Below are 24,834 nucleotides of genomic sequence, written 5' to 3'. Positions count from 1 at the left end.
TTAGATTATGTTTAAATCTTCTGAATAACTAATCATAATTGTATAGTGTTTTTAATATTATTGAGTCTGGTCCTGATCCCACCGCCATATTGGTATGATCGTTAAACACACCTTCTGACGCCGTTTTTAATATATACGTTAATATGCTCATAATAGCTTCTCCCTAGATTCTAACTCGATGGGCCTAAAAAAAGACCCGCATAACTTACATGTATTCGCGATAGCCAATTCCGACAGGGAGCGCTCAAAATTTGAAAGATGGACGATCACTTCGGGAAAACAAATCATTTTCTAATTTGATCTCGAAGCTATAAAACGTTTAATATAAATCATTAACACGTGTTTTGTCAAAGTAAAGGCTGCTTTATAAACTTTACGTTGGCACTGGCGCTGACGTTCGCGTTACAACATTGTGAAAAGGGAAACTCGTATGTATATTTATAAACATCGTTTCCGTTGGCGTTGGCGTTCGGTTCCGTTCAAGATGAACCAACTTTATCTTTTGCCGTTGGCCGTTGTAGCGCAGAATACACCAACCCTTCTGTGATTGTAGTCACGATCACAGAACATACAAAAAACTGTATCTTTGTCATTGCAGCCAATAGCGATACCGAAAAAGTGACAAGGTTTGTCAAACAAATCAAACTAAATTATTTGTTTATGTTTGTATTTCCACGTGTTTATAAAGTGAAATAGTTTAGATAGTTTAATTATATTCCCTATATATTATTAACTCCATCAGAGTGATAGAATACATTTATTTTTGGTTTTACCATTTGCAGTAATTTTTCGAATACTGGAATCTGCATCTAGGTATATTTAAAAAACTGCTATGTATCCCAGTTTTTTATATTTGTATAATTAAAATTACCTCTTGTCTTTCTGTTCTGGTTAATGGGCGTCCGTTTGTATTGACGTCTTTTATTTCGAAGGCTCAGTGCTGCTCGAATACAAAGTATCGTGTATCGTGCCACTGAACCTAACAAAGGCCGAGCATTTTCATTTTCCATTGTATTAATTTTCAAGCAAAAATTAATAATACCAAATCAAAAATGTAAGGTTAGAAATGATCTTCAACGCCAACCGAAATTTTATAAATAGTATATCTATGATAGTCAGCGTCAACGTAAAGTTTATAAATCAGCCTTAAATTTGGAGTATGTACGTTCTTCAAAGTTTATTTGTTTGTGATTCGAGTTTATACATACGGCAATTGACTCCCAAACCTGAATAAAAATAAAATTAAATGTTTGTTTTCTGAAAAAAATAATCTCAATTATTTTTGTGGTTGCAAGGTCGGCAGAGGCAGTTTTTGGAGCCGGCCACGTTATATTTTGTAAATTACGCCTTACGTTTGCTACTAATAACACCGAACAACCTTCATGAGACCTTTGGGGCAATTTAGCTGATGGAACAGCATTTTTCTTCAGTGTTCTCAATTAAGTTTCAGGTGTTACTATAAAGTAAATTAAATATATTAAAATATGAATAATATTTTAATCAACAGTTTTGGAAAATAATCGTTCTCAGTAAAATGTAACCTGCACAGACATGTACTTGGTTATAGGTTTGCCAATTCGAAAAATGCATTGCCAAACTTTTCTCATATTCTCGTCCAGCAGAAACTTATGTATGTATTTTTTTTGTGAATTATAATAGGATGAACACTGCAATAGTTTTTTGAAGTCGAAGTCATTGTTAATTACAATATAAACCGGTCGCTATTATGTATACATTATACAAATTAATGACAATTTCAAGGTTTTCCCGAAGCGGATGCTTTTGAAATCTACCACCAGGCGACGCTCACTTTGCGGTTCCTCGCGAATAGGACTTTTCACATGACGTATAAGATATACGTCATACGTTTATAAACAAATATTTTTTATTTAATGAAGACTTTAGAAAACTTATAAAATAAGTATGGTCTTTAAATGATTTAGAGCCTGTATCACTCTCTTGGAGTGTAGTCAACTTTTACAACTTGCAGTTATACCTGCAAGACGCAAGAAAGTTGCCTAAAGGAATGCTCAGTATGTCGCCAGCTGATTATTTCCTGCAACTTCTTGCAATTGCGCGATAATCAGTTTGGTGTTTGGTGCCATTTTCTCTGCAAGTCTAGGGGACTTTTTAGAACTAGGAAGTTTGATTTTTCCACAGTTTGAAATGCCATAATTTACTTATTAACAATTGACACGGATTTATAACATAATAGTCTTGGCCATCTAAGGAGTTAGAAATTATGAACAGCATAAAAAGAAGAAAACTAGAGTATTTGGGTCACATAACCAGAGGAGAAAAATATGAGCTGCTGAGAATTATTATGCAAGGAAGAAGACGCATCTCCTGGCTGAAGAACCTTAGAGAATGGTTTAACTGTAGTTCACTACAACTTTTCAGAGCAGCAGCCAACAAAGTGACCATAGCCGTTATGATATCCAACCTCCGATAGAAGATGGAACTTTAAGAAGAAGAAGAAGTCTTGGCCATAATCTGGAAACGGATAGCTAACACAATCTCGAGGTGTCACAAATAAAATAATTAAACAAGGCTTAATTCCGCAATGTATATTGTGTCAAAAGTAATGACAGATCTTCCGTTGATTTATAGCTTTCAATTTTATTTTATTATGCAACAAAATTATACTTAATTTTCAATTATTAACTGCAATTAATCTTCAACGAAACAAATATTTAGTAATTCTTGTTTTGACGTGACAACGTCTTAAATTAGGTTGTGGCTCGGAGTCATTCATGAAAAAGTGTAACGCCCGCTCACGTCTGTTACGATGAGTCACCGAACGAGAGAGAGGCCCGCCGGACCGGCGAATGCCTTGCGTCTCTCTCCCACTCAAACATGATCGGTCCGCTGCGCGTGCAGCACTAGAGAATTAGGCGCGTTGAATCGGTGCGTGCTTGTGTCTCTGTCTTTCTCGAGCGTTCTTGGCGTTCAAGACACATTACAGCAGAAACACTTCCTTTCATTTCATATTTCTCCTATCATCGTCCTATCCTCAACAAAATCACTCAAATAGAAATTAGTTAAGTTTAAGTTTACATGTACAATGTTTTAGTAAACAAAATATATTTCTATAGTTAAAATTTGTGCAATTCTTATTTTCATTCAATTCCTTGTTCCTATTGTGCAATTTAATAATATTCATATCAATAAATATTCTACCGAGAAAAAGACGTTGTCACGTAAAATCTTCGCCCGTAAAACCGACTTTACAGGCAACCGATTTTTATATAAATCAAAAATTGCAGAATTAATAACATAATATAATCAAAATGTACTTTTCGAAAGCTTTATCTCTTTATATTTGAAGCATACAGCTTATACAATACAAAAATATGCCAACACTGCTAAACCGAAATTTTTTAATCCATGTTTGACATTTGCAGCTATAATCAGTTTGTACTTTCATGTAGTGTATTGTTCTATATCAAGTAATGTGTTTTATCATTATTTACCTCAACCTGTGCGCTGCAACGTTATTAGTGGTCTGTGGCTGCAACCTATTTACGGTGAAATAATTACGAAATGAAACCTTATTCTCGAGAATCCAATTTCCCACCTAAAATTATCTTTAACTTTCGGTTGTATTTATTCCTAGTAATTTTAATTTAATTTGGTTACTCAGTTTTTAAAGTTTAGTTTTAGTTACCTATTGTAGGAAAGAATTTTTGTATTGTGCTAGTAAAAAAACTAAACATGGTGAATTATTGTTTTGTACCGTTGTGTACAAATCATGGAAAAATCACAAAAATGCATAGGATTCCATGGATGATGATAATAAGTTGTCAATGAAACTTAAACTATTTTCTTGTTCTAAATTAATGAACAATAATATTTTATTAATAATATGATTTTATATATTGCAGTTATGTCAAATTTGGATTGTCCAAATTAATAATCAGAAATTAGCCATTAGAAATGTCATTTCCAGTAACAAATGGTGCGAATTATTTTTAAAAGATTGTTTGAATGGCTCCCTGGTAGAAGCGTTAATTTTAAAAATTTTCAGGAGGCAAACAATAATAGTATTTAACATTTGTTTCTGATAATATCAATGTAATAAATATTATGTAATTAGTTTATAACTGTTTTATCTGAAACAACAAATAAATACACGTATATTTAGAAAAACTTGTGCTTTTTTTATATACCTATCCTTTTATTTTCAAATAATATATGTGAGATTATTTCATCTATTTTCAATTTTCCAGTAAATTTTATTTAGTAACGAAATAGCCCGCAAGAGGCGCTAAAGTGTATGGGGTAAGGGCTGTCTATTTGAATTTCCCGCCAAATGACGATTAGTGATGACCCTACTCGCAAGTGGTGCTAATGAACGAAATTTATATATTGAGTTGCCTATTTTCCTGTATACACTACTCGTATTTTATTTATCTATCTATGGTCTTTGCATTTCAAGATTTACTATATAGTGGTAAATAAACAGAAATAAGTAATAAAAAAAAACAAAAAGTTTATAAGTTAGATTAAGGATCAACATTTTAAGAACCTTATATATAAGGGTAAATATTTCAACATTAATTGCATTGCAAGCTGTAAAATCGCACATAAATGAAAGTTAGTCATGCAAGAAATTTTGCATGTTTCCTTGCGATAAGCTGTAAAGCGATGAACTGTAAAGTGATCTTTACATATTCCATAATAACACCGCTTCGTTCTTCCATTTCGTACAGGAATCATAATAATAATCGATTAAAAAAATTGATTTGCTGATTGTGGCACTTTATTTTTTTTTTCAATAACTAGGCTTTCTTTGGTATTTTTTATATTAATTCTATATTATTTATATTACTAACCTAACCTGTTTATTTACAAAATGTCTGTTCGAAAAAAATGGCTGACTCTATTTTTTGATGAAAAGTCCTATTGGATAAATGCAATGACTTATAATAAATACATCATTGGGTAAATGCTTATATAATCGAAACCAAAAAAAAAAACAAATAACAAATATAGTGGAAATGTATTTTTTTTTTGAGATTAGTTTATATTTATAGCCTAATATTATATTATTTATCTATGTTTATAGTAAAGAATATAGACGCAAGAACTCGATGGTTGTTCGGGATCATCATATGGGAGGTATGGTGATCTGCGAACTATCTCCTTCATAACTCCTCCCTCTATATGACCATATGACCCTTATTTTTACTGTCGTTCAGTCTGTGGCACAGAGTTCACAACCAGTCTTCTGTGTTAAGGTCTTGATTTTGCCCCTTTAAACGGACCCTGATGGTTTCTTCATCAAGCTCTTTCTCGGGAACGTGAGTGAGGACCATGAGGCCCTCCCACAGGTCCTCAATAGTCTTTACCACTTCAGTCATCCATTTTTTTGTATACTCGTTAACACAGTTCACCCACAGGGTCCCTTCTCTAAACGATGTTTTATGGAACTTTAGAAGTTCAATTTGATCTCCAATAGGAACTTCATCTTGTGCTTGCTCCAGTTTGTTAATGATCAAATTTGCTTGAGCCCGATCTAGTTGAGTATCAGGATGGTGTCTGTGTGCTACCACCATTCTGAATACTTTTGCCACGGTGCTTTATGACCTAGTCTTCTTGTTAGAGCCCCTTGGTTTCGTAGCAACTCTGTTACGAGGGGGTAATGGTATTCTCCCGAAGTCTCTTTTTATCCTCGGGTGTTGCTGATTTGGTTTTCTTGGGAGTTGCTGTGGTCCATGTCCCAGTCGCGATTTTGCCATTGTTTTTTGATCGAATCACCTGACAACCTTTTCAGCTTTCTCTCTCGGTAATTGACTTTTAATTAATTTTATTTATAGTTTACAAGAAGAGAGTTTTAATTAGGTTTATTATTTGTAAATTTGTACATATTTAAATTTAAAATTTGAATCATATTTTTTCTAAAAAGATTCGTTTATTAAAATTTAAAATAATTTTTTATTTTCTTCGGAAAATTTTATAAAACGCAAAAATTTAATGTTTTCTACTACTACGCGGCATCTACATTTATAAAAATGTCTAAAGTTGCATTTGTTGCCCCACTCACTCCCACTCTTTCTTATTTTAGAAGCAGTAATAGTGCTGACATGACCGCTCCCTAGTGGTACAAATATGGAACTAAAATCACGATCAACTTCAACTCAACATCAGAGAACAACCCAACACATCGTGTTCCCATGTGTTCGGTTTTTCTATGTCAACATCTCATTGTTTATTGTTGTTTTGTGTATAACCTTTGCCGACGCTAAAAAATGTCAGTGAAAGCAAAAGCAAAGAATATAGACGCGAAAGATTCTTCTATATTTTTTATCTATATTCTTCGTTTATAGAATAGTATAGTAAAACAGATTACCAAAGAATAAGAATATAGACGTCTAAATTTTTTGATATTATTGAAACATATGAAATCATGTTTAATCAAACTGAAGTAAAACAAGAAGTTGGTGAGACGACTTGTAAAAGAGAAATAGATGATGAAGTTCTAGAGGATACCTTTAAAATTGAAATTAAGGAGGAACCTATCAGGGAAAGCACAAGTGATACATTTGATTATTTAGATGTTAAGAAATGTCCTATAAAAGCTGAAATAAAAGAAGATGATGGTAAGTAAATAGATTAGGTAAAGTAAAAATTATAGGGTAGGGCATTTATTTTAAGAGTTGTAACATAAAATCCAAACATGGTTTGGAATGTTGGTTCTCAATCACTTCCTACACTTGTTCTAAATTTAAAATTTGTTCAGGGTCATTTATTGAAATCAAAACAAAGGAGCATATCTGCTACTTTCTATTAAAAAAGTTGCGTTTTCTATAAGACAAGCAATAGATGAAGAATTTTTTAGGTTAATCTGTCACCTTATGAAAGTCTACACTATCTCATACTCACTAGAAGAGACAATATCACGCTACTTATACCCAAAAAGTAAATGCATGGGCAGGAATTGTTAAAAATACACTTATGTCACTATTTCTTCCATCATAATTTAACAGTGCCCAGACATTTACATTTTTTTCAAAATTAACTTTGTTCTACTTTTGCAATAATGTTCATAACCTAGATATACCTGAAAATTATTTATGACAGTCTCAACAAGACAGCTTTTCCACATACTCCAAAAATCCAAGAATTAGTGAAAACTTAGTCTTGGCTAGAAATTACATTGTTTTCCAAGCAGAAATTTATGCAATACTACAATGTGCAAGAAGAACTAATGAGGGAGCAGATCCAGTTATTGACTAAATGAACTCCAGATTGGTTTGGGACTGCATCAGAGAACTGAACAGTTTGGGAGACTAGACCAATCATCAGTACCAGGGCATCTAAGGTAACCAAATACAGATCAATTTGCTAAAGAAGGATCAAACGAAGCAAACATACCAGCTGTGACACTGAAAGGACCAAAGGATACAGTTCGTAAAGTTGAAAAGAGGTAGATCTGAGAAAGAACAGAAGAAGAACTGCTCTATATGAGAGCAGGAATAAACTGAAAATGGTAATAGGAATGTTTACCAGGCTTACACAAGTAAGAGAAATCCTAAGAATTTGTTCAGGGTGCAAATGTTCTACACTGGGTTGTAGGAAATAATAATGGGTAGCAAACACAGTAAGCTTTAGTGATAACACAGATCTTTTGGATCAAACGGGCCTAGAGGAGAGAAAAAATCAGTATCAAGAACAATCGTCACTATTTTCTAAACAAACTATTAATGGTTTAAACAGTATTTTAAGTACATTTCTTACTTAAAAATTTAAATTTCATAAAAATAGTCTATACACGTTTTCATTTACAGAAATGGCAAATATAATGTTCGATTTCACAGCCAGCACACTCATTGTGAGCCCACACTTCACACATTAAACCCATAGTTCTCCTTTCCTATCAGTTGAATACAACTCGTCACAGAAAATACAGGGAGCGTCTTCACTTATGGGGACTTTAACTCCAATTAGTAACTCTTAAAACTGCTTCTCCAGTTACAGAGTCTATTGATCCCGACTGTGTTTTAGATCCTTGTTTCATCTTTCCATGATCACCTTGCTCTTGTTTTATAACTTTCTTTCTCCCTAAAACTGCATTACTTTTTTTCCATTTTTCTCTTTTCGCTGTATTTCCAGCTTCAATTCTTCTTTTTATATCTTCACTTTCATTTCTTCTGTTGACTAGTACTCCCAAATATTTGAATGTTTCAATCTCTTCAAAACTGTGTGCATCTATTGTCAGTTATGTCATTTGTGCCTTCTTTTTCTTGCTTACGTTCATATATTTTGTTCTATTTTCATTTATTTCCAGTTATCTCAGTTTGGCTTCGTTTTCTATTTCTTGGAAGGTTTTCTTTAATGCCTTTTTATCTGTTGCTACTATGGTTATATGGTCCGCATATCCTATTATTTGTATTTCATTCGTGTTTATAGTTCCTGCGTTTGACAGCTTTTTTATTATCTTATTCACGATACACAAATGTATGCTAGTGCGCACACTAGCTCTATTTCTCTCGCACTGTGTGATGTCACGCGCGAAGCTAAGTTTCTATTAGAACACTAACGCATGTGCTGTTAGTCGGTTAATATCAAATATATAGGCAATCGAATATATATTTAGCTTAATTAACATTAGCTTAATTTACAATGTTTCAGTAATGAATCCAACCGACAATTCATAATAAAAATTTATTGAATATTTTATACTACATTATTAAAATTTATTTCTTAAAGTTAACAAACTTTGGCATATTTTTGTGGAGTTTTCTTTAATAGTTACTGAAACTAATCTGTCTGTTCATTTCTCTTAATCTTATATATGTGTGTCCTACTGAGACATAGGAGTACCTCAAGTGGTATCGTGGTATTCTCAAGTTGAGATAAAGTTTTCTGTGCCAGCTGTTGAAAGATTTTAGTAAGCAATATCCCTTTTTGAAATGGAATAAGTCCTTTATGCTTGCTTTTAAAATTTCAGGACTAACATGTATTATATGAATTATTTGTAGTGGTAACTGGAATTTGGGATATAAACACAGAGAGCAATATTTTATACTTGGCCCAGGGGCGTATTAGATAAATTTTAATACCTTAAATATTTGATAGTTAAGGAATTTATTACATGCTACAATACTACAGTTTATTTAAATTGGCAATAATTTTCTAAAAATAGTAATTAGTGCGTTAATTTCTTGGAGCAGTGTGTAAAACACTAATACCTACTTTTTTATTAATACAATTTGCACGATCTATACAAATGTATTTCTTCAACCAAGCCTAAAGTAAATTCAACTTCGAGCTTCGGACAGAATAAACACAAGTCACCGCGTGATATTTGAGTCTGCACATGACAAACGCCTTCCTATTGGCCATAAATTATCAAATTATCTTAGTCATCTCTCTTGGGCTAGCAGGCACGCACTTTCGTCATCTGTCGTATGAAAAGTCTCGGTAGTTATTGTGCAAAACTGTTTTTTTGGTTTGTTAATCGTTTGATTTCTGAATCGTTAGATCGTGTTTTGATAGTGTAAAGCATTTTTTTTAGAAATTATTTATTTACAGCCAAAACTAAAGTTTTCTCTACTTTAAAATAATTCCTGTAAGTATATTAAAGCATTTATAATTGTCTAAGATACGATACCTATAAGATCGATCTGCACTGATCTGTTTAATAAATAAAAATTATTTGATATGTAATTTAGTATGTTAAAAGTTATAAAAAAAAGGTCCGGTATAATTTTGTGCTGACTATAATTATAATATAACTACACTCAGGTGCAAAAAAATCGATCCATTCCTTATTTCTTATTTATTTGAAGTTGTATAATTTTAGAGACATTAAATTACATATGTAAATTTAGGTGTACCCTCGTATACGAGAAATAAAATAATATTTTTAATATTGCTTTTTATATTTCTTAAAACAAATTGGTATTTCAGATTTTTGTCAAAAAGGGTCTGAAGCAAGTAGATATTTATTGAATGTTGTTTTTAATTCAACAACCATACTAGTGTAGTGATTTTATTTTCAAAACGTGTTATATTTTTATTTAATTATCCTTCCTAAATGTCTCTAACTCCGACAGATGCTGCAAGGGCGGTGACTTTAGTCCAAGATGGTCGTAGCCAATATTATGCAGCTGAAATGTTGGGTGTTAGTCGATCTTCGGTTCAAAGAGCAGTTCGGCGTTTTAGCGACACCGGTAACTTTACAAGAAGACCAGGATCAGGTCGTAGAAGGGTAACATCCGAAAGAGATGATCGATTTCTGGTCTCATCATGTTTGAGAAATCGGCATCTAACTTCAGTTGAACTGGCAAATCGTCTGAGCGAAGTGAGAAATGTGGATGTAAGCAGATGGACAGTTCGTCGACGACTTGTAGAAGGTAATTTATTATCCAGAAGGCCAGACCTATCTCCAATACTATCCATAGAACATCGCAGAGCTCGCCTTGCTTTTGCAAGAGAACATAAAATCTGGAGTGATGCAGATTGGAGCAATGTATTGTTCTCAGATAAGTCCAGAATTTGTCTAAGGTCACCAGACGGCCGAGAAAGGGTTTGGAGAAGACACGGAGAGCGATATTTTCAATGTAATATTGCGGAAAAAATAAGTTATCGGGGGGGCTCCGTTATGGTTTGGGCTGGTATCAGTTCAGAAGCCCATACCGATTTAGTTATTATAGATAGAGCTTCTATGACTGCTGCAAGATACATAACAAGTATTTTAGATCAGCATGTGGTACTTTTTGCTCCTTTCATTGGACCTAATTTTATTTTTATGGACGACAACGCGCGTCCTCACCGTGCTAGAATCGTCAACCAATATACAGTGTGGCGCACCGAAAACGAAACAGAGGCATTTACTGGCAGATGATTCCTTTTTTGAAAAAACGCTCGGACCCGTCGATTTTGTTTTCGAGGGGGACACAAAATTGGCATAAAATCACTTTAACATTTGCAGCCCCTTAAGCGGGGGTGGCATCATCCCTAAAATCTTAAATGAAAAGGGGGGTCGAATGATCCATTATTTGAAAGGTCTTTCAACTCCCTTTATAATGATGTAAAATTCATGTATTCAATTCAGTAGTTTTGGAGATTTATTGATTTAAAGTTTAAAGTAGACTTTAATAGGTACATCAAATTAGTTTGTACTTCTTTCAGAAGAAATTTGAGTAAAAGCATTTTCTTGATAAGCAAATGCTTTTATTTACTACGCCCATGGTTTATTAATAATAAAAATAGCAATTGAAGTGTCCTTTGTGACAAAAAAAGTTGTTTCTTGAAGAAAGATAAGTAGAGAATGCCACGTACTTACAGTCCTCTCTCTCTATAACGATATGCAAGGGACCGGGAATTTTCATCGTTATAAGGAGAGATCGTTATACAGAGAGAGATAAAATTCGGTACTGTAATATTAATAATACTGTACTAAATAACCTATTTTAATTTAAAAACATTATCAAAACGAATATAAATGAATTAACATTGTATTCCACATAGATTTTTTAACGAATAATATAAGCAATACAGTATAAAAAATGACTGTACAATTAAAACATGTGTACTGTACAATAAAAAAAATAATATGCTACTGTAAAATATATTTAGCCTACATTAATAAAAAATCTGTCACCTTGGTCTGTCTTCCTTTCCCTTTCCACAGAACTGACCTGACCTTGTCCTGAAGATGCATCGAATCTTCCACAGCACTCATATCGTCTTCCTGGTGGATGAAGAATCGATGCAGTACTTTTGCTGCACCCAATGCCTGCTGAGAGGTCGGAGCTGGTTCTGGCTCTGCTTTTACTTCCGAGTCACTGTTTTCTTCTTTTACACGAACTGCTTGCAGGATGTTCTGGTCAGAAAGTCCAGATGTTATAGCTACATTTTCATCAACTTTTTCAAAATATGTTAGCTCTTCCGGTCCGTAAGTGATAGTAAGTGTAAACTGTCTGGCCTAAACATCTAATGGCAGCTCATCTTCATCATCAGTCAATCCTTGATCTTCCAGCCATCTTGCGTGTTTAAAGGAATGTTTTATTGTATTGCTCGTCACCTCGTCCCAGGATTTACTAATCATTAGGATAGGGTCAAGAATGTTTAGTTTAAGATCACCATTCTTCTTCTTAAACTGCCTATCCGTTCCGGATGTTGGCGATCATCACGGCTATCTTTACTTTATTTATTGCAGCGCGGAACAGTTCAGTGGTAGTCGTGTTATACCACTTTCGTAAATTTTGAAGCCAGGAAATGCGTCTTCTTCCCGGTCCTCTCTTACCATTTACCAAGATCGCCATTATTCAACTAATTCTATCAAAAGTCTTCTCCTGTAATGGCTTTTCAAACTCTTGATGACACTGGTCCATTGGCTGAAGGACACTCGTTGTGTTTGCTGGCAGAAAACAGAGTTCGATGTTTTGAAGGTCGCGCAATACAGGATGAGCAGGACAATTTTCTACAAGCAAAAGAATTTTTTTCCCTTTAAGCTCGATATCCCACTTTCTTATCGCTTCTAATTTCCGAGGTCATCCACGCACTCTTATTTGCTTTGTAGGTCACCGGTAGATTTTTTATGTTTATAAAGCAACGCGGATTTTTCGACTTCCCTATCACTAACAATTTTCGCTTCACCAAACCTGTCATGTTAGCGGCCACTAAAACTGTAATGCGTTCCTTAGACAGCTTTCCACCAACGCACTTTTCCAATATAAATTTTAAAGTTCTGTTTGGTGTCATTTTAAAAAACAATCCAGTCTCATCCGCATTGAAAATGTCGTCTGACGCATATCGTACCTTCAGTCCAGGCCACACGTTTTCTAGCCAATCATCCGTTACGTTTTTGTTAACATCGCGAGCCTCTCCGCTGATTTGCTCGTAGTTGATCTTGTGCCGCAGCTTTCACTTGCTCAGCCAACCCTCAGATGCCTTGAAATTCACAATTCCAAGTTCAGTTGCAAAAAACTCAGCTTTTGTCCTGATCACAGGCCCAGAAAGTGGAATATGGTTCAGACGCTGCTGCTGGAACCACTGAAGCATAGCGCGATCTAAATCTTCGTGCTGAGGTTTCCGTAACTTCTTCCTGCTACCGCCCTCCATCTCCGCTTTAAGCCACTTTTTTCTGTCCTTCCATATCGTAACCACAGTTGACTGAGACAGCAGCGTCCGGCGAAAAACATCCGATTGCTTTTCACCTTTCTCTATTGCTCTAGTTATCGATACCTTTTCCTCCACCGAGAGCACTTTACGCTTTTTCGAAAACATGTTAACTGTTGACACAACTCAAACTGGAAATGAAAAGTCGTCAATAGATGACAACATCTGTGTGATAACAGTTAGGTACGCCGTCCGAACAATAAACATGAGTCACTTTATTTTCTGATAAGAAAGAATAGAATGGGGGGCCGCATTCCTTAAGGGCAAAACAAAACAACCGTTGGACAATGACCTTGCCACTCGTGACTCAGGTAGTCTGAACTTTAAACACAATAACACATTTGTCATCAACTATTGAACGCTAAAAAATTATCGCTATAAAGAGAGAACGATATCGGTATAGAGAAAGAATTAATACATTGTTCTTATGACGAACCAACCAACGTTTACTATTTTCATCGTTATAGAGGAATTATCGTTATATAGGGAATCATTATAGAGGAAGACTACTGTATTTTAAATAGGAAATAGTACATTAGTTTGCGATTGATTTGACCAATCTTTGTTGTTAAAATATCATTTATTGCTTTATACATAAATTAACCATGGTATATTCCACGGCAGAAAGGGTTGAAATTATTGAAATATTTTTCGGAAATAATCAGTGCGCTAATAGAACAGCACAAATTTTTAATGAGCGACATGAGAACAATAATGTGCACCGAAAATATGTTCTAGAACTTGTAGCTAAATTTCGGGAAACTCGATCAGTCGCCAATAAAAAACGTAATATTGAAAATCCTATAAGGAACGAAGCAACAGAAGTGGGGGTTTTAGGGCAAGTTATTGTAGATCCTACATTAAGTACCCGCAAATTGCAAACTTCGTGTGGTGTTAGTCGACGTACTATCCAACGGATTCTAAAGGCCCATAATTTTCATCCGTATAAAATTCACCTTGTACAAGAACTTAATGAAGACGATTTTGATAAGCGATTAGAATTTTGTGAAGTTATGAGTGAACGAATTATAAACGATGAACAATTTTTATTTAACATTTGCTTTTCCGACGAATGTTCCTTTTTTCTAAATGGCGAAGTAAATCGTCATACTTGTCGATATTGGTCGTACTCTAATCCCAGAATTTACCATGAGGTACACACACAGCAGCCACAAAAATTAAATGTTTGGGCTGGCATTTTTGGCGATCATTTGGTTGGTCCTTTTTTCTTACCTGGAAATTTGACTGGTGAAATGTATTTGGAATTACTGCAAAATGCCATAGATCCTGCGCTAACAGATATAATTGAAAATCAGAATGATGGTCGATACGTTGAGAATATGTTGATGTTCCAACAGGATGGTGCCCCACCACATTACTCATTAAGAGTTCGGCATTATTTAGATCAGACCTTTCCAGGTCAATGGATTGGTATAAGAGGTGCCGTTGAATGGCCCCCAAGATCGCCAGATTTATCACCTTTGGATTTCTTTTTGTGGGGTTACTTAAAAAGCAAAATCTATGCTACTCAGCCAACATCCTTAGAAGATTTACGACAAAGAATTGTGAATGAGTGCCATCAAATTACTCCTCAAATATTGCAAAATGTCCGGCAACGTTTTCAGCAAAATCTTTATTATTGCATGGAAAGTAATGGTGGTCATTTTCAACATTTACTCGGCTGACAGGTCAGTTAATTCTTTATTTTTTAACAACTTTGCTGCTATGTATTGATCTCCTCTTACGATGATGTATTTAAACTTTAAATCAATAAATCTCCAAAACTACTGAATTGAAGTACATGAATTTTACATCATTGTAAAGGGAGTTGAAAGACCTTTTAAATGATGGATCATTCGACCCTCCTTTCCACTTAAGATTTTAGGGATGGTGCCACCCCCGCTTAGGGGGTTGCAAATGTTAATGTGATTTTATGTCAATTTTGTTTCCCCCTCGATAACAAAATCGGCGGGTCCAAGCATTTTTTTTTTTAAAGGAATCATCTGCCAGTAAATGCATCTGTTTCGTTTTCGGTGCGCCACCCTGTATAGAGGAGGTGGGAATTGTCCGTATGAACTGGCCAGCTTGCAGTCCCGATCTCAATCCCATAGAACATCTATGGGATATGATGGGAAGACGTCTTCGAGCACGAGTACCCCGTCCAAACAACTTGGCTGAACTTACAGCGGCTCTTCAAGAAATATGGGACCAATTGGATCAATTTGATATCCAAAGGTTAATTACCTCAATGCCTAGACGTGTACATGCTGTTATAAGGGCCCGACGAGGAAACACTAGATATTGATTTATTATCAATGTTTTTCTTAATTTCAGAAAGTTTTGAATATTTTTGTATTTTTGAGTTTTGGCGTATGTCTCTATAAATAAATGATTTTTTTGGATAATCTGTAAAAATTATTTTAATCTAACATATACTTTTACATATATACCTGATTTAAAACTAATATCTTCAAACGTTTTCTTTTTTCAGCAAATAATACACATGGATCGATTTTTTTGCACCTGAGTGTATAATATAATAATTAAAAAATAACTTTTTTTGTATAAATTAAAAAAAAAATTGACCCGGGCAGATATTATTTTAGATTTTGTGGATCATTCGAAAAAAAAGGTCTTTAGTTGTATCGTTTTCGAGTTATAAACAATTTAAAACTGAAAAAAGAACGAAAGATGACGATTTTCAAGGCTTAAAAACATATTTAAAAAATATCATTTTTAAAATTACAAATTACCTAAATTCAAGATAAAACCTTATTAAATCAGTTTTCGATAAGTATTTTGGACTTATTTCATTTTGAAACACTGTTTTTTAGTTGTTAATGCAGCCGGATTGCCATTCTCGATAAGGAATCTTCCTCATTAACAAATAAAAAAATATATTTTAGAACAAAACATGACAAAAATGTTTATCAGAACCTTTTAGAAGAAGGTTTAAACTTGAATTTATGTACTTGACGATTACAAAAATATTTTTTACTTGTCTTTTTGAGCCTTAAAAATCATCAGTTTTCGTTTTTTTTGGTATTAAATTGTTTATAACTGGAAAACAATCAACATAATAGAAAAATTACAAAAGGCATTTTATGTTTCTAATTGTTACAAATAAAACAAAAACATTTTTTAATTATAGTCAGGACAAACTTATATCGGGCATCCCTTCTTTTTTATAATTTTTAACATACTAAATTACACTTCAAATAATTTTTATCCATTATGCAGGTCGACCTTATATTGTATCCTCTACTAGAAGAATAAATTTTGAAAATGCACATTTTGTGATTTTAGTTGGAAAAAGTATAATAATTACATTTAATAAAAATATCTGATACGGAGCCTGCGGATGAAAATGGGCAACTGTTACAACTAAGTTCCTCTAGGAAAAGAGTTAAAAAGAATCACATAGATATAAGAACCAAAGAACTAATCGTTAATACATATAAATGTGAATTACAAGATAATTCTACTTTAGCGTTAATGGACATTCAACAAAAGGTTGCAGATAAAGTTTGAGTTTGTTCGAAAAGTGTCTTCAATGTCATTAAAGAGTATAAAAGTACCCACACATTATCTGAACCTAAAACAAATCAAAATCGTTCAAAATCAATAGATGCTGTAGATGATTTTGATAAGTCAGCTATAAGAAGAAAAGTTCATCAATATTTCTTCCGGAATGAAGTTCCTGCAATTGACAAAGTCCTAAGAGATGTAAATAATGATAATGACTTACCAAATTTTAAGAGAACCACGTTTTACAAACTCGAAAATACGAAAATTAAATTAAATTACTAAATTAAACCAACAATTTTCCATTTATTCCGCAGAACTGTTTGCAATATATCAAGCTCTGGAATGGACTATTGAGAAAAGAATGTCTGATCAACAAATAATAATCATGTCGGATTCAAAATCTGCGTTGTCTGCTTTAGATAATTCGCTTAAGCATTTATACAAAAACAGTATTATCGTCAAAATTTTAGAAAATTAACTAAAGCTACTTGAAAGAAACAATTCAGTCTCTTTCATTTGGGTAAAAGGACATGCTGGTATCTCGGGCAACACCAAAGCAGATTATTTTGCTAAAGAAGCGGCTTCAAAAGGATTAGAAATTAGCTGGCTCAATAGAAGTGATTTAGTCTCGCTGCGTAAATAAGAATTAAAAGAAAACTGGGAAATTGAATGGAATGCTTTTTGTAATAGAAGTAACAACCTTTATACCTTGTTAATCATGCTACTGTGAAAACCTATCTTCATAGATTTAATTTAAGTGAAACCGAACTTTGTGATTGTAATGGTAACACTGACGATATCAATCATTGGATGTTCGGGTGTATATATAATGATGCTATTAAGTATCTATTGGAAAATCTTATAAAAGAACAAATACCTCTTCCTCAGTGTCAATCTTCTATTTTTTGGGAATATTTAAAAAGGACTAAAAGAAAAATTTAGGATGGAATGTGTAATGTGAATGAATAAATCCAGCTTTGTTCCCTCTGTCTATCCTTATATTATATAGTTACCACCTAGCCGTTGCCTGTGTTGTGTTGTAATAAAGTCGCTATGAAAGGCACCTTAGCGTGAAAAGTATCCCTACATTATGTAATCCCCTGTCGGTTCTAAATATTCACTTTAATTTGGTTAGGGCATTGAATGAAACGAATGAATTTATGGTTTTTTATCAATCTACTGATTCTTGTGATTCTGACGTTTACATTATATTTTTAATTTACCTCTATGCGAAGTACTATTTTGTTAACAAATGCAATAGGTCAATACATCATTAACAAATTCAAGTAGTCAAATACATTAACGTGGCTGAATGGATCAAGTTATCCAAAGCCAGTAATTAAATAAAAAAAACATTAAATTACGAAATTGTGCTATGACGAAGAGATTATCTACAAAAGATAGAAGATCTGCAAAAGAGCTGAAAATAGAACAAGTTATTCTTCTTCTTCCTCTTTATAAGCAATTCTGTTTGTTCATTGGCTGATTAATACCTCAATGGAAGGTTTTCACTCCATCTTTTGCGCGGTCTTCCGATACTTCTTCTGGCGGTTGGTGAATTATCTCTTGCTATTTTGACGAGACGGGTCTCATCCATTCTGCTTATGTGGTTATTCCATTTTTTTTTCTATTTTGTGTCTATTCTATTCTAATGTCTTCACTTCTCTTTGGATCTCTCAGCGTATTTCCTGTAATTCTTCTCAGTACTCTCATCTCTGTCGTTTCCAGTTGCGTTGTGGCTGTGTCGGGTCTTGTTTCTGAGGCGTATGTCATTATTGGTCTTACACTGGCTTTATAAATTCTTAACTTCATCTCAGTGTCAATGTGTTTTTTCGCCATATAGTGTTATTAAGGCATCCTGCCAGTCTATTTGCTTTTTATACTTGATCCCTCACTTCTTTGACCAGGTCTCCATAGCTAGACAGTGTAATTCCCAGGTATTTTATTTCCATTACTTGTTCAATACTGATGCCATCAATTTCTATTTTACATCTGGTTGTTTCTTTGCTGACTACTATTATTTTAGTTGTCTGAGATGAGATTATCATTAAATTCTTTTGCTCCTATGTTAAATCTGTGGACCAAATCTTTCGTAATAAATTGTTTACAATTTATTACTTGGACGAAACATGGGATAAATGCTGGCCATACAAAATCGAAAGTTTGGGTGGATGCTTCTGTGACTTCTGCAAGACATGCATTTTTGGATGGGCTGTCGACAGGCTTAAAAAATCCCTCAGGTAATTCAAATTAAAATAAACTTTGAATTTTTTTATTATTATCTTTAATATCATTTTTAGGACAACGTAAAAGATTGATAAATCTGTCACATCGAAAGTGAGAATGGTTGTCTTCAGGATGCACTGTGGACTTTTCAATCGAGCAAAAATGGAGACTACTATGAGGAGACGGATGGGAAGTCATTTGAAAGTTGGCTCCAAAAGATTTTACCAACGCTGGAAAAAACTGCCGTAATTGTGATGGACAATGCCCCTTACCGTTCCAGAAAATTGGAAAAAATTCCCATTATGGCTACAAAAAAAGCAGATATTCAAAATTGGCTTCGCCCAAAAAACATTTCCTTTGAAGAAACACTATTAAAAGTGCAACTTTTAGAAATCGTTAAACAAAATAAAGGTGAATATAATAAGTACATATTAGATGAACTGGTAAGAAGCATAAATAGAACAGTGTTAAGGTTGTCAGCTTACCACTGCGAGCTTGTATCGGCGCAAGTCAAGAATTATGTTGCTGCCAACAACACAACATTTAAATTTGCTGTCACTAAAAATTTATTCCCTGAAGCTATATCTGCTGTAACCATGGAAAAAATAGAAAAACTGCATGAAACATGTAAAAGAAGAAGTAGAGCCAAAAATGTGGGAGTTGGACAATTTAATTGAAGCCCAAATTGAGCCTCTCATTATTAACATTAATGATGACAGCAGTATATCAGATTCTGAAAGTTAATAATACGCAAATACGGTAATTTTATAAACTTTCTTTTTTCTGCATACATACTTTATTTTGTGGATAATAGCTCTAGATATTGTAAATCATTTTTATATTTAAAAAATTGGTGTACTATAATCTGTATCTGTCAAAGTTTGTCTGTTTTATATTGTATCTTTAATTTACTAGTCCGGCCCTGAACAAACGCGTGTTTCCAGCGTTTATTTGTTTACATCGTCCGTAGCTTGAAGTTGAATTTACAGTAGATATATTTTCTACGATTGTACATTATTAATTTCCATTTAATTACATTATCGAATTTAACAGGTAATTATAATTTTAGGTTTCTCCCGTAAAGACATGAAAACTGATGCCAGTAGCCTATTAACAAATTATGATATAAGTGACAGTAATTTGAACCAATATATAATTTCCACTACGAATGTGAACACTGGAGGACAACGTTTTATATGCATCATTTGCAATAAACCATTGTTAAACAATTATCGTTTAGAACTACATATGAAAATACACACTGGGGAAAATTTGGGTGAAAAACCATTTAAATGTGGAATTTGCACCAAACAGTGTTCAACAAAGGGTAATTTAAAATCACATATGTCAGTGCATACTGGTGAAAAACCATTTGAATGTGAAATTTGCATCAAACAATTTTCAACGAAACTACATTTAAAATCGCATATGAAAGTCCATACTGGTGAAAAACCATTTCATTGTGGAATTTGCAGCAAACAATTTTCAACAAAGAGTAATTTAAAATCCCATATGGGAGTGCATAGTGGTGAAAAACCATTTGAATGTGAAATTTGCAACAAACAATTTTCATCAAAGAATTATTTAACAATACATATGAAGTTGCATATTGACGAAAAACCATTTGAATGTGAAATTTGCTCCAAACAATTTTCAACGAAAAATGTTTTAAAATTGCATATGAGAGTGCATACTGGTGAAAAACCATTTAGATGTGAAATTTGCACCAAACAGTTTTCAACAAAGAGTAAGTTAAAAATACATATGCCAGAGCATACTGGTGAAAAACCATTTGAATGTGAAATTTGCACCAAACAGTTTTCAACAAAGGGTAATTTAAAAACCCATATGGCGGTGCATAGTGATGAAAAACCATTTGAATGTGAAATTTGCTCCAAACGATTTTCAACAAAGAGGTATTTGACAATACATATGAAATTCCATAATGATACAGAACTGTTTAAATGTGGAATGTGTTCCAAAAAATTTTCAACTAAACTATATTTAAAATTGCATATGAGAATGCATACTGGTGAAAAACCATTTGACTGTGAAATTTGCACCAAACAATTTGCAACAAAAGGTAATTTAAAATCGCATATGACAGTGCATACTCGTGAGAAATCATTTGAATGTGGAATATGCACAAAAAAATTTTCAAGAAATTTTTATTTAACAATACATATGAAATTGCATACTTATGAAGAACTATTTAAATGTGGAATTTGCACCAAAAAATTTTCAACGAAACAAGTTTTACAATCGCATATGAATGTTCATACTGATGAAAAAGCATTTGAATGTGAAATTTGCGGCAAACAGTTGTCAAAAAAGGAGAGTTTGAAATCTCATATGATGGGGCATACAGGTGAAAAACCATTTAAATGTGAAATTTGTACCAAACACTTTTCAACGAAACAAGTGTTAAATAGACATATGAGCTTGCATACTAGTGAAAAACCATTTAAATGTGAAATTTGCAACCAAAAACATTTAACAATGGATAATTTAAAATCGCATATGATGGTCCATACTGTCCATACTGGTGAAAAACCGTTTAAATGCAAAATATGCTTCAGAAAATTTGAACATAATTCTAGTTTAAAAGCACATATGCAAACTCACACCGGTGAGTACCTATGAAAACTTCAATTTTGTAGCGTAAGACTGACTATCCGACGGAGTAATGACTGTTCCGATCAGAAACACATCGAGTATCAGCTTTGAAGAGTGAATACGTCTTCAGCGAATTATATATGTTCTTTTGGAAAACAATAAACTTTTATTTACACAACAAAGATTTTAGATACAATTTAAAATATGTGTTGCAAGATTTCCGAATGTTCCGTGATGATAGGCGGTAACTGGTAATTTCTTATTGAATTTGCGTAATCGAATATATTGGATTCTAGCGGTCATTGTGCTATAGCTACTCTATTCTCTAAAGAAGTTTTGTGAGGGACAAGTAAAACTTTTGTATTGGCTTCTTCTGGAGTTTTGTTACTAGAATTTGTTTCCCTATTCCTTGTTTTATACGTAAATTTTTAGCGGTTTCTCTGGAATGATTGTTCTTGAATTTATATACAGGGTGGTCCTAAAGTAATTGTACAAACAGAAACCATAGATTCTGCACTTTAAAATATTACGATTTAAGCTAACTTGCTTTAATAAAATGTTGATATTAAGAAAGATACAGGGTGTTAAAGTGGAAATTTAAAATTCTATTTTTCGCTATAACTTTTACGTTTGTAAATATTTTTGGACAAAAATTTATAATTGGACGCTTTTAAGTAGGATAAATTATAATTTTATACATAAATTAATGTTACTGATAGATGGCGCCACATATGCCACAGGTGTGGCATAGACTTGCGCTTAACTTTTTTGCTCTTAAAGTTACCTCTATTTGTGTTAAAAAATATTAAACATACATTATTTTTACAAAGAACAGGTATACCTGTTAGTAACCTCAAAATTTAACCGTTTTCGAGATAATCGCATTTTATAAGTCAGCTGCCTCATAATTCTTAGTTGTGATATTTGTGCGGTAAAGCACTCAGTACCTGTAGATAAGCATAATTCATAGTTTATTCTTATTAAAACAACTCAAAGATGATAATGTAACATTACAAAATTTTTGTTATGGCTGCTAAATGTCTTATTGGAGAAAATATTCTTCATCTTCTTCTTTAGGTGCCGTGTCCGTATTCAGACGCTGGCCGTCATCATGTATACAATTTCCCTTTTTCTATCGCTTCTTAAATTTCTATACCTACTGGCGTTGTATTACTTTTTCCCTATTGTAAAATGCTGAAAAACCAAAATATATGGTTTATGTAAGATGGTACACCACGACATTCTAGAGAGAAGGCGTTGAGAACATAGTTAAATATACCTTTTCAGAACGTTGGATTGGACGTGGCAGTCATATTCCTTGGCAATGTGGTGATATATTGATATAATTATTTAATTTATAAAAAAACCCAAAATAATACTTATTATTCATTACGTAAATTGTTGTTTACCCATTTTTATTATGACAAATGGAAACTAAAGCACAGGTATGAAATAACACACGTGTCTTGTTTCATAATACTTTTGCTACAAATCTTACCTTAAAGACTCAGCATTTTTACAAAAACATCATCGTTGGCCTAATAACCGATATTGTTATAAATATAGTAAACAAACAGGCAATTTAGTTCAGCATAATATTAGTTCGTTAGTTCATAATATTATCATCATTATCATAATAGTCCATTTGTTCGATATGTAATTATAGTTACTCGTAAGCTTATATGAGTGTATATAAGTAACCAATGAATGAGATACATCACAGTTTAATACAATATTTAACCTTTGCGACATAATATACTATAAGATTTGGATATAGATTCGTCCATTATACATTATAGCCACCACGTAGCCCAGAATTTAATCCGCTTGATTTTGGTGTATGGGGCGTATTAAAACAACGTGTCTATAAGAATGCCATAAACATTTGCAACCAAATATGGAAAGAAATAAATACTGCAACAGTTTCTTTAGAACCAATGATGCTATTTAATATGAGATGATTTTTATGGAATATATTGACAAATGAATTAATGAAAATGGTAGACATATTGAACACTTACTTTAACAAAAAGTTTAGTAATTTAGTTTAACTATTTCTTAATTTGGTTTGTAAACAAAATGTTTTGATTACGACTTTAATTTAACATAAAATACAAAATGTTTGATGTAAAATCCTATTATTCTGTTTTTTGTCATATCCTATTATTAATTATCCTGCTGATATATTTATTTTATTTAATATTTCGTTAACTATTAACTTTAGTTATTGGTATTTTATACCAAAATTTAGATTTATTAATGTTTTTGTCTATTTTTCCTTCGTTGCCTGGGGTAATTGCCTTAACTCAGAAATATGCAGCTGATTTGTAAAATGCGATTATCTCGAAAACTATTGAGTTTAAAAGTTATTAATAGGTATACCTTTTTTTGTTGAAATAATGTATCTTTAATATTTTGTATCACAAATACAGTTCACTCAAAGAGCAAAAAAGTTAAGTGCAAATTTATGCCACATATGTGGCATATGTGGCGCCCTCTATCCGCTACATCAAAGTGTGCATCAAATTATAATTTCTCATATTTAAAAGTACCCAGTTGTAAATTTTTATGCATAAATGTTTACAAACATGAAAGTTATAGCCAAAAATAAAATTTTTAATTTGCACTTTAACACCCTGTATCTTTCTTAATATCAACATTTTATTAAAGCAATTTAGCTTAAAAAATCGTAATATTTTAAAGTGTAGAATCTACTGTTTCTTTTTGTACAATTACTTAAGGACCACCCTGTATAACCTCTGGGTTGGGGTTTTGCTTTCACGGCGGTAGATTGATGAGGTAAGTTCCTTTTGGACCCAAAATTTTTGTTGTAGAACGTTGGGTTGTAATTTTGGTTGTTGATTCCGGGAATATTCCAATATAATGGGCTTCTGATAGTCTTTGGTTGATAATGTTTCTAATTTGGACAGGTGTGTATTGGCAAGGCGCTTCTTTGGTACTCAATTGTAAGATTTGCTTGATACAGTCCTCGGTTTTCCTTGCTTCCGGTATCTGCAAAGATATCTTGTGTCGATTAGGGCACATAATTCTTTCAAATGTTGAAAGGATTTTTACTTATACTTGTAGATTGTATCTATGGAAATGATAATTTTAATATAATTTTGAGTGGGTCAATTGGTCTAAATCAAGGTCATTAATCGAAATACACACACACTTAAGGATTTTTCATTTATGTGGAGGTAAGGTTCAGGAAGCATAATCGTAGAATAATTTGTGGTAGGTATCGGAAATAAATTATAATAAGTAAAGGAATAAGGGCGTAGGACTGGAAAATGGAGAATAAATATAATAGTATAGTTTGAATAATAGGCA

The 24,834-nt window shown here is 33.0% G+C and overlaps 1 protein-coding gene across 5 annotated transcripts in view; it reads left to right on the top strand.

Moving 5' to 3' along the window:
• The window catches only part of LOC140449620 (uncharacterized), a 58,548-nt gene that overhangs the window by 10,483 nt on the left and 23,231 nt on the right, over window positions 1–24,834 (top strand). For 3 of the 5 annotated variants that reach the window (XM_072542859.1, XM_072542858.1, XM_072542856.1), the window contains exon 2: window positions 6,068–6,602. The exons of 1 other annotated variant lie outside the window; for it this stretch is intronic. In XM_072542859.1, the coding sequence (XP_072398960.1) occupies window positions 6,410–6,602 (193 nt within the window). In that variant the 5' untranslated portion in view covers window positions 6,068–6,409. Of the gene's footprint in view, window positions 1–6,067; window positions 6,603–19,954; window positions 22,769–24,834 lie in introns of those variants that run through there. One more of the 5 variants, XM_072542855.1, reaches the window with a different exon arrangement.

Source organism: Diabrotica undecimpunctata, chromosome 9 (assembly GCF_040954645.1).
Source record: "Diabrotica undecimpunctata isolate CICGRU chromosome 9, icDiaUnde3, whole genome shotgun sequence".
Lineage (NCBI taxonomy): Eukaryota > Metazoa > Arthropoda > Insecta > Coleoptera > Chrysomelidae > Diabrotica > Diabrotica undecimpunctata.
Note: the sequence above shows the minus strand (reverse complement) of the source record. Positions and strands in the feature narration are given on the sequence as shown.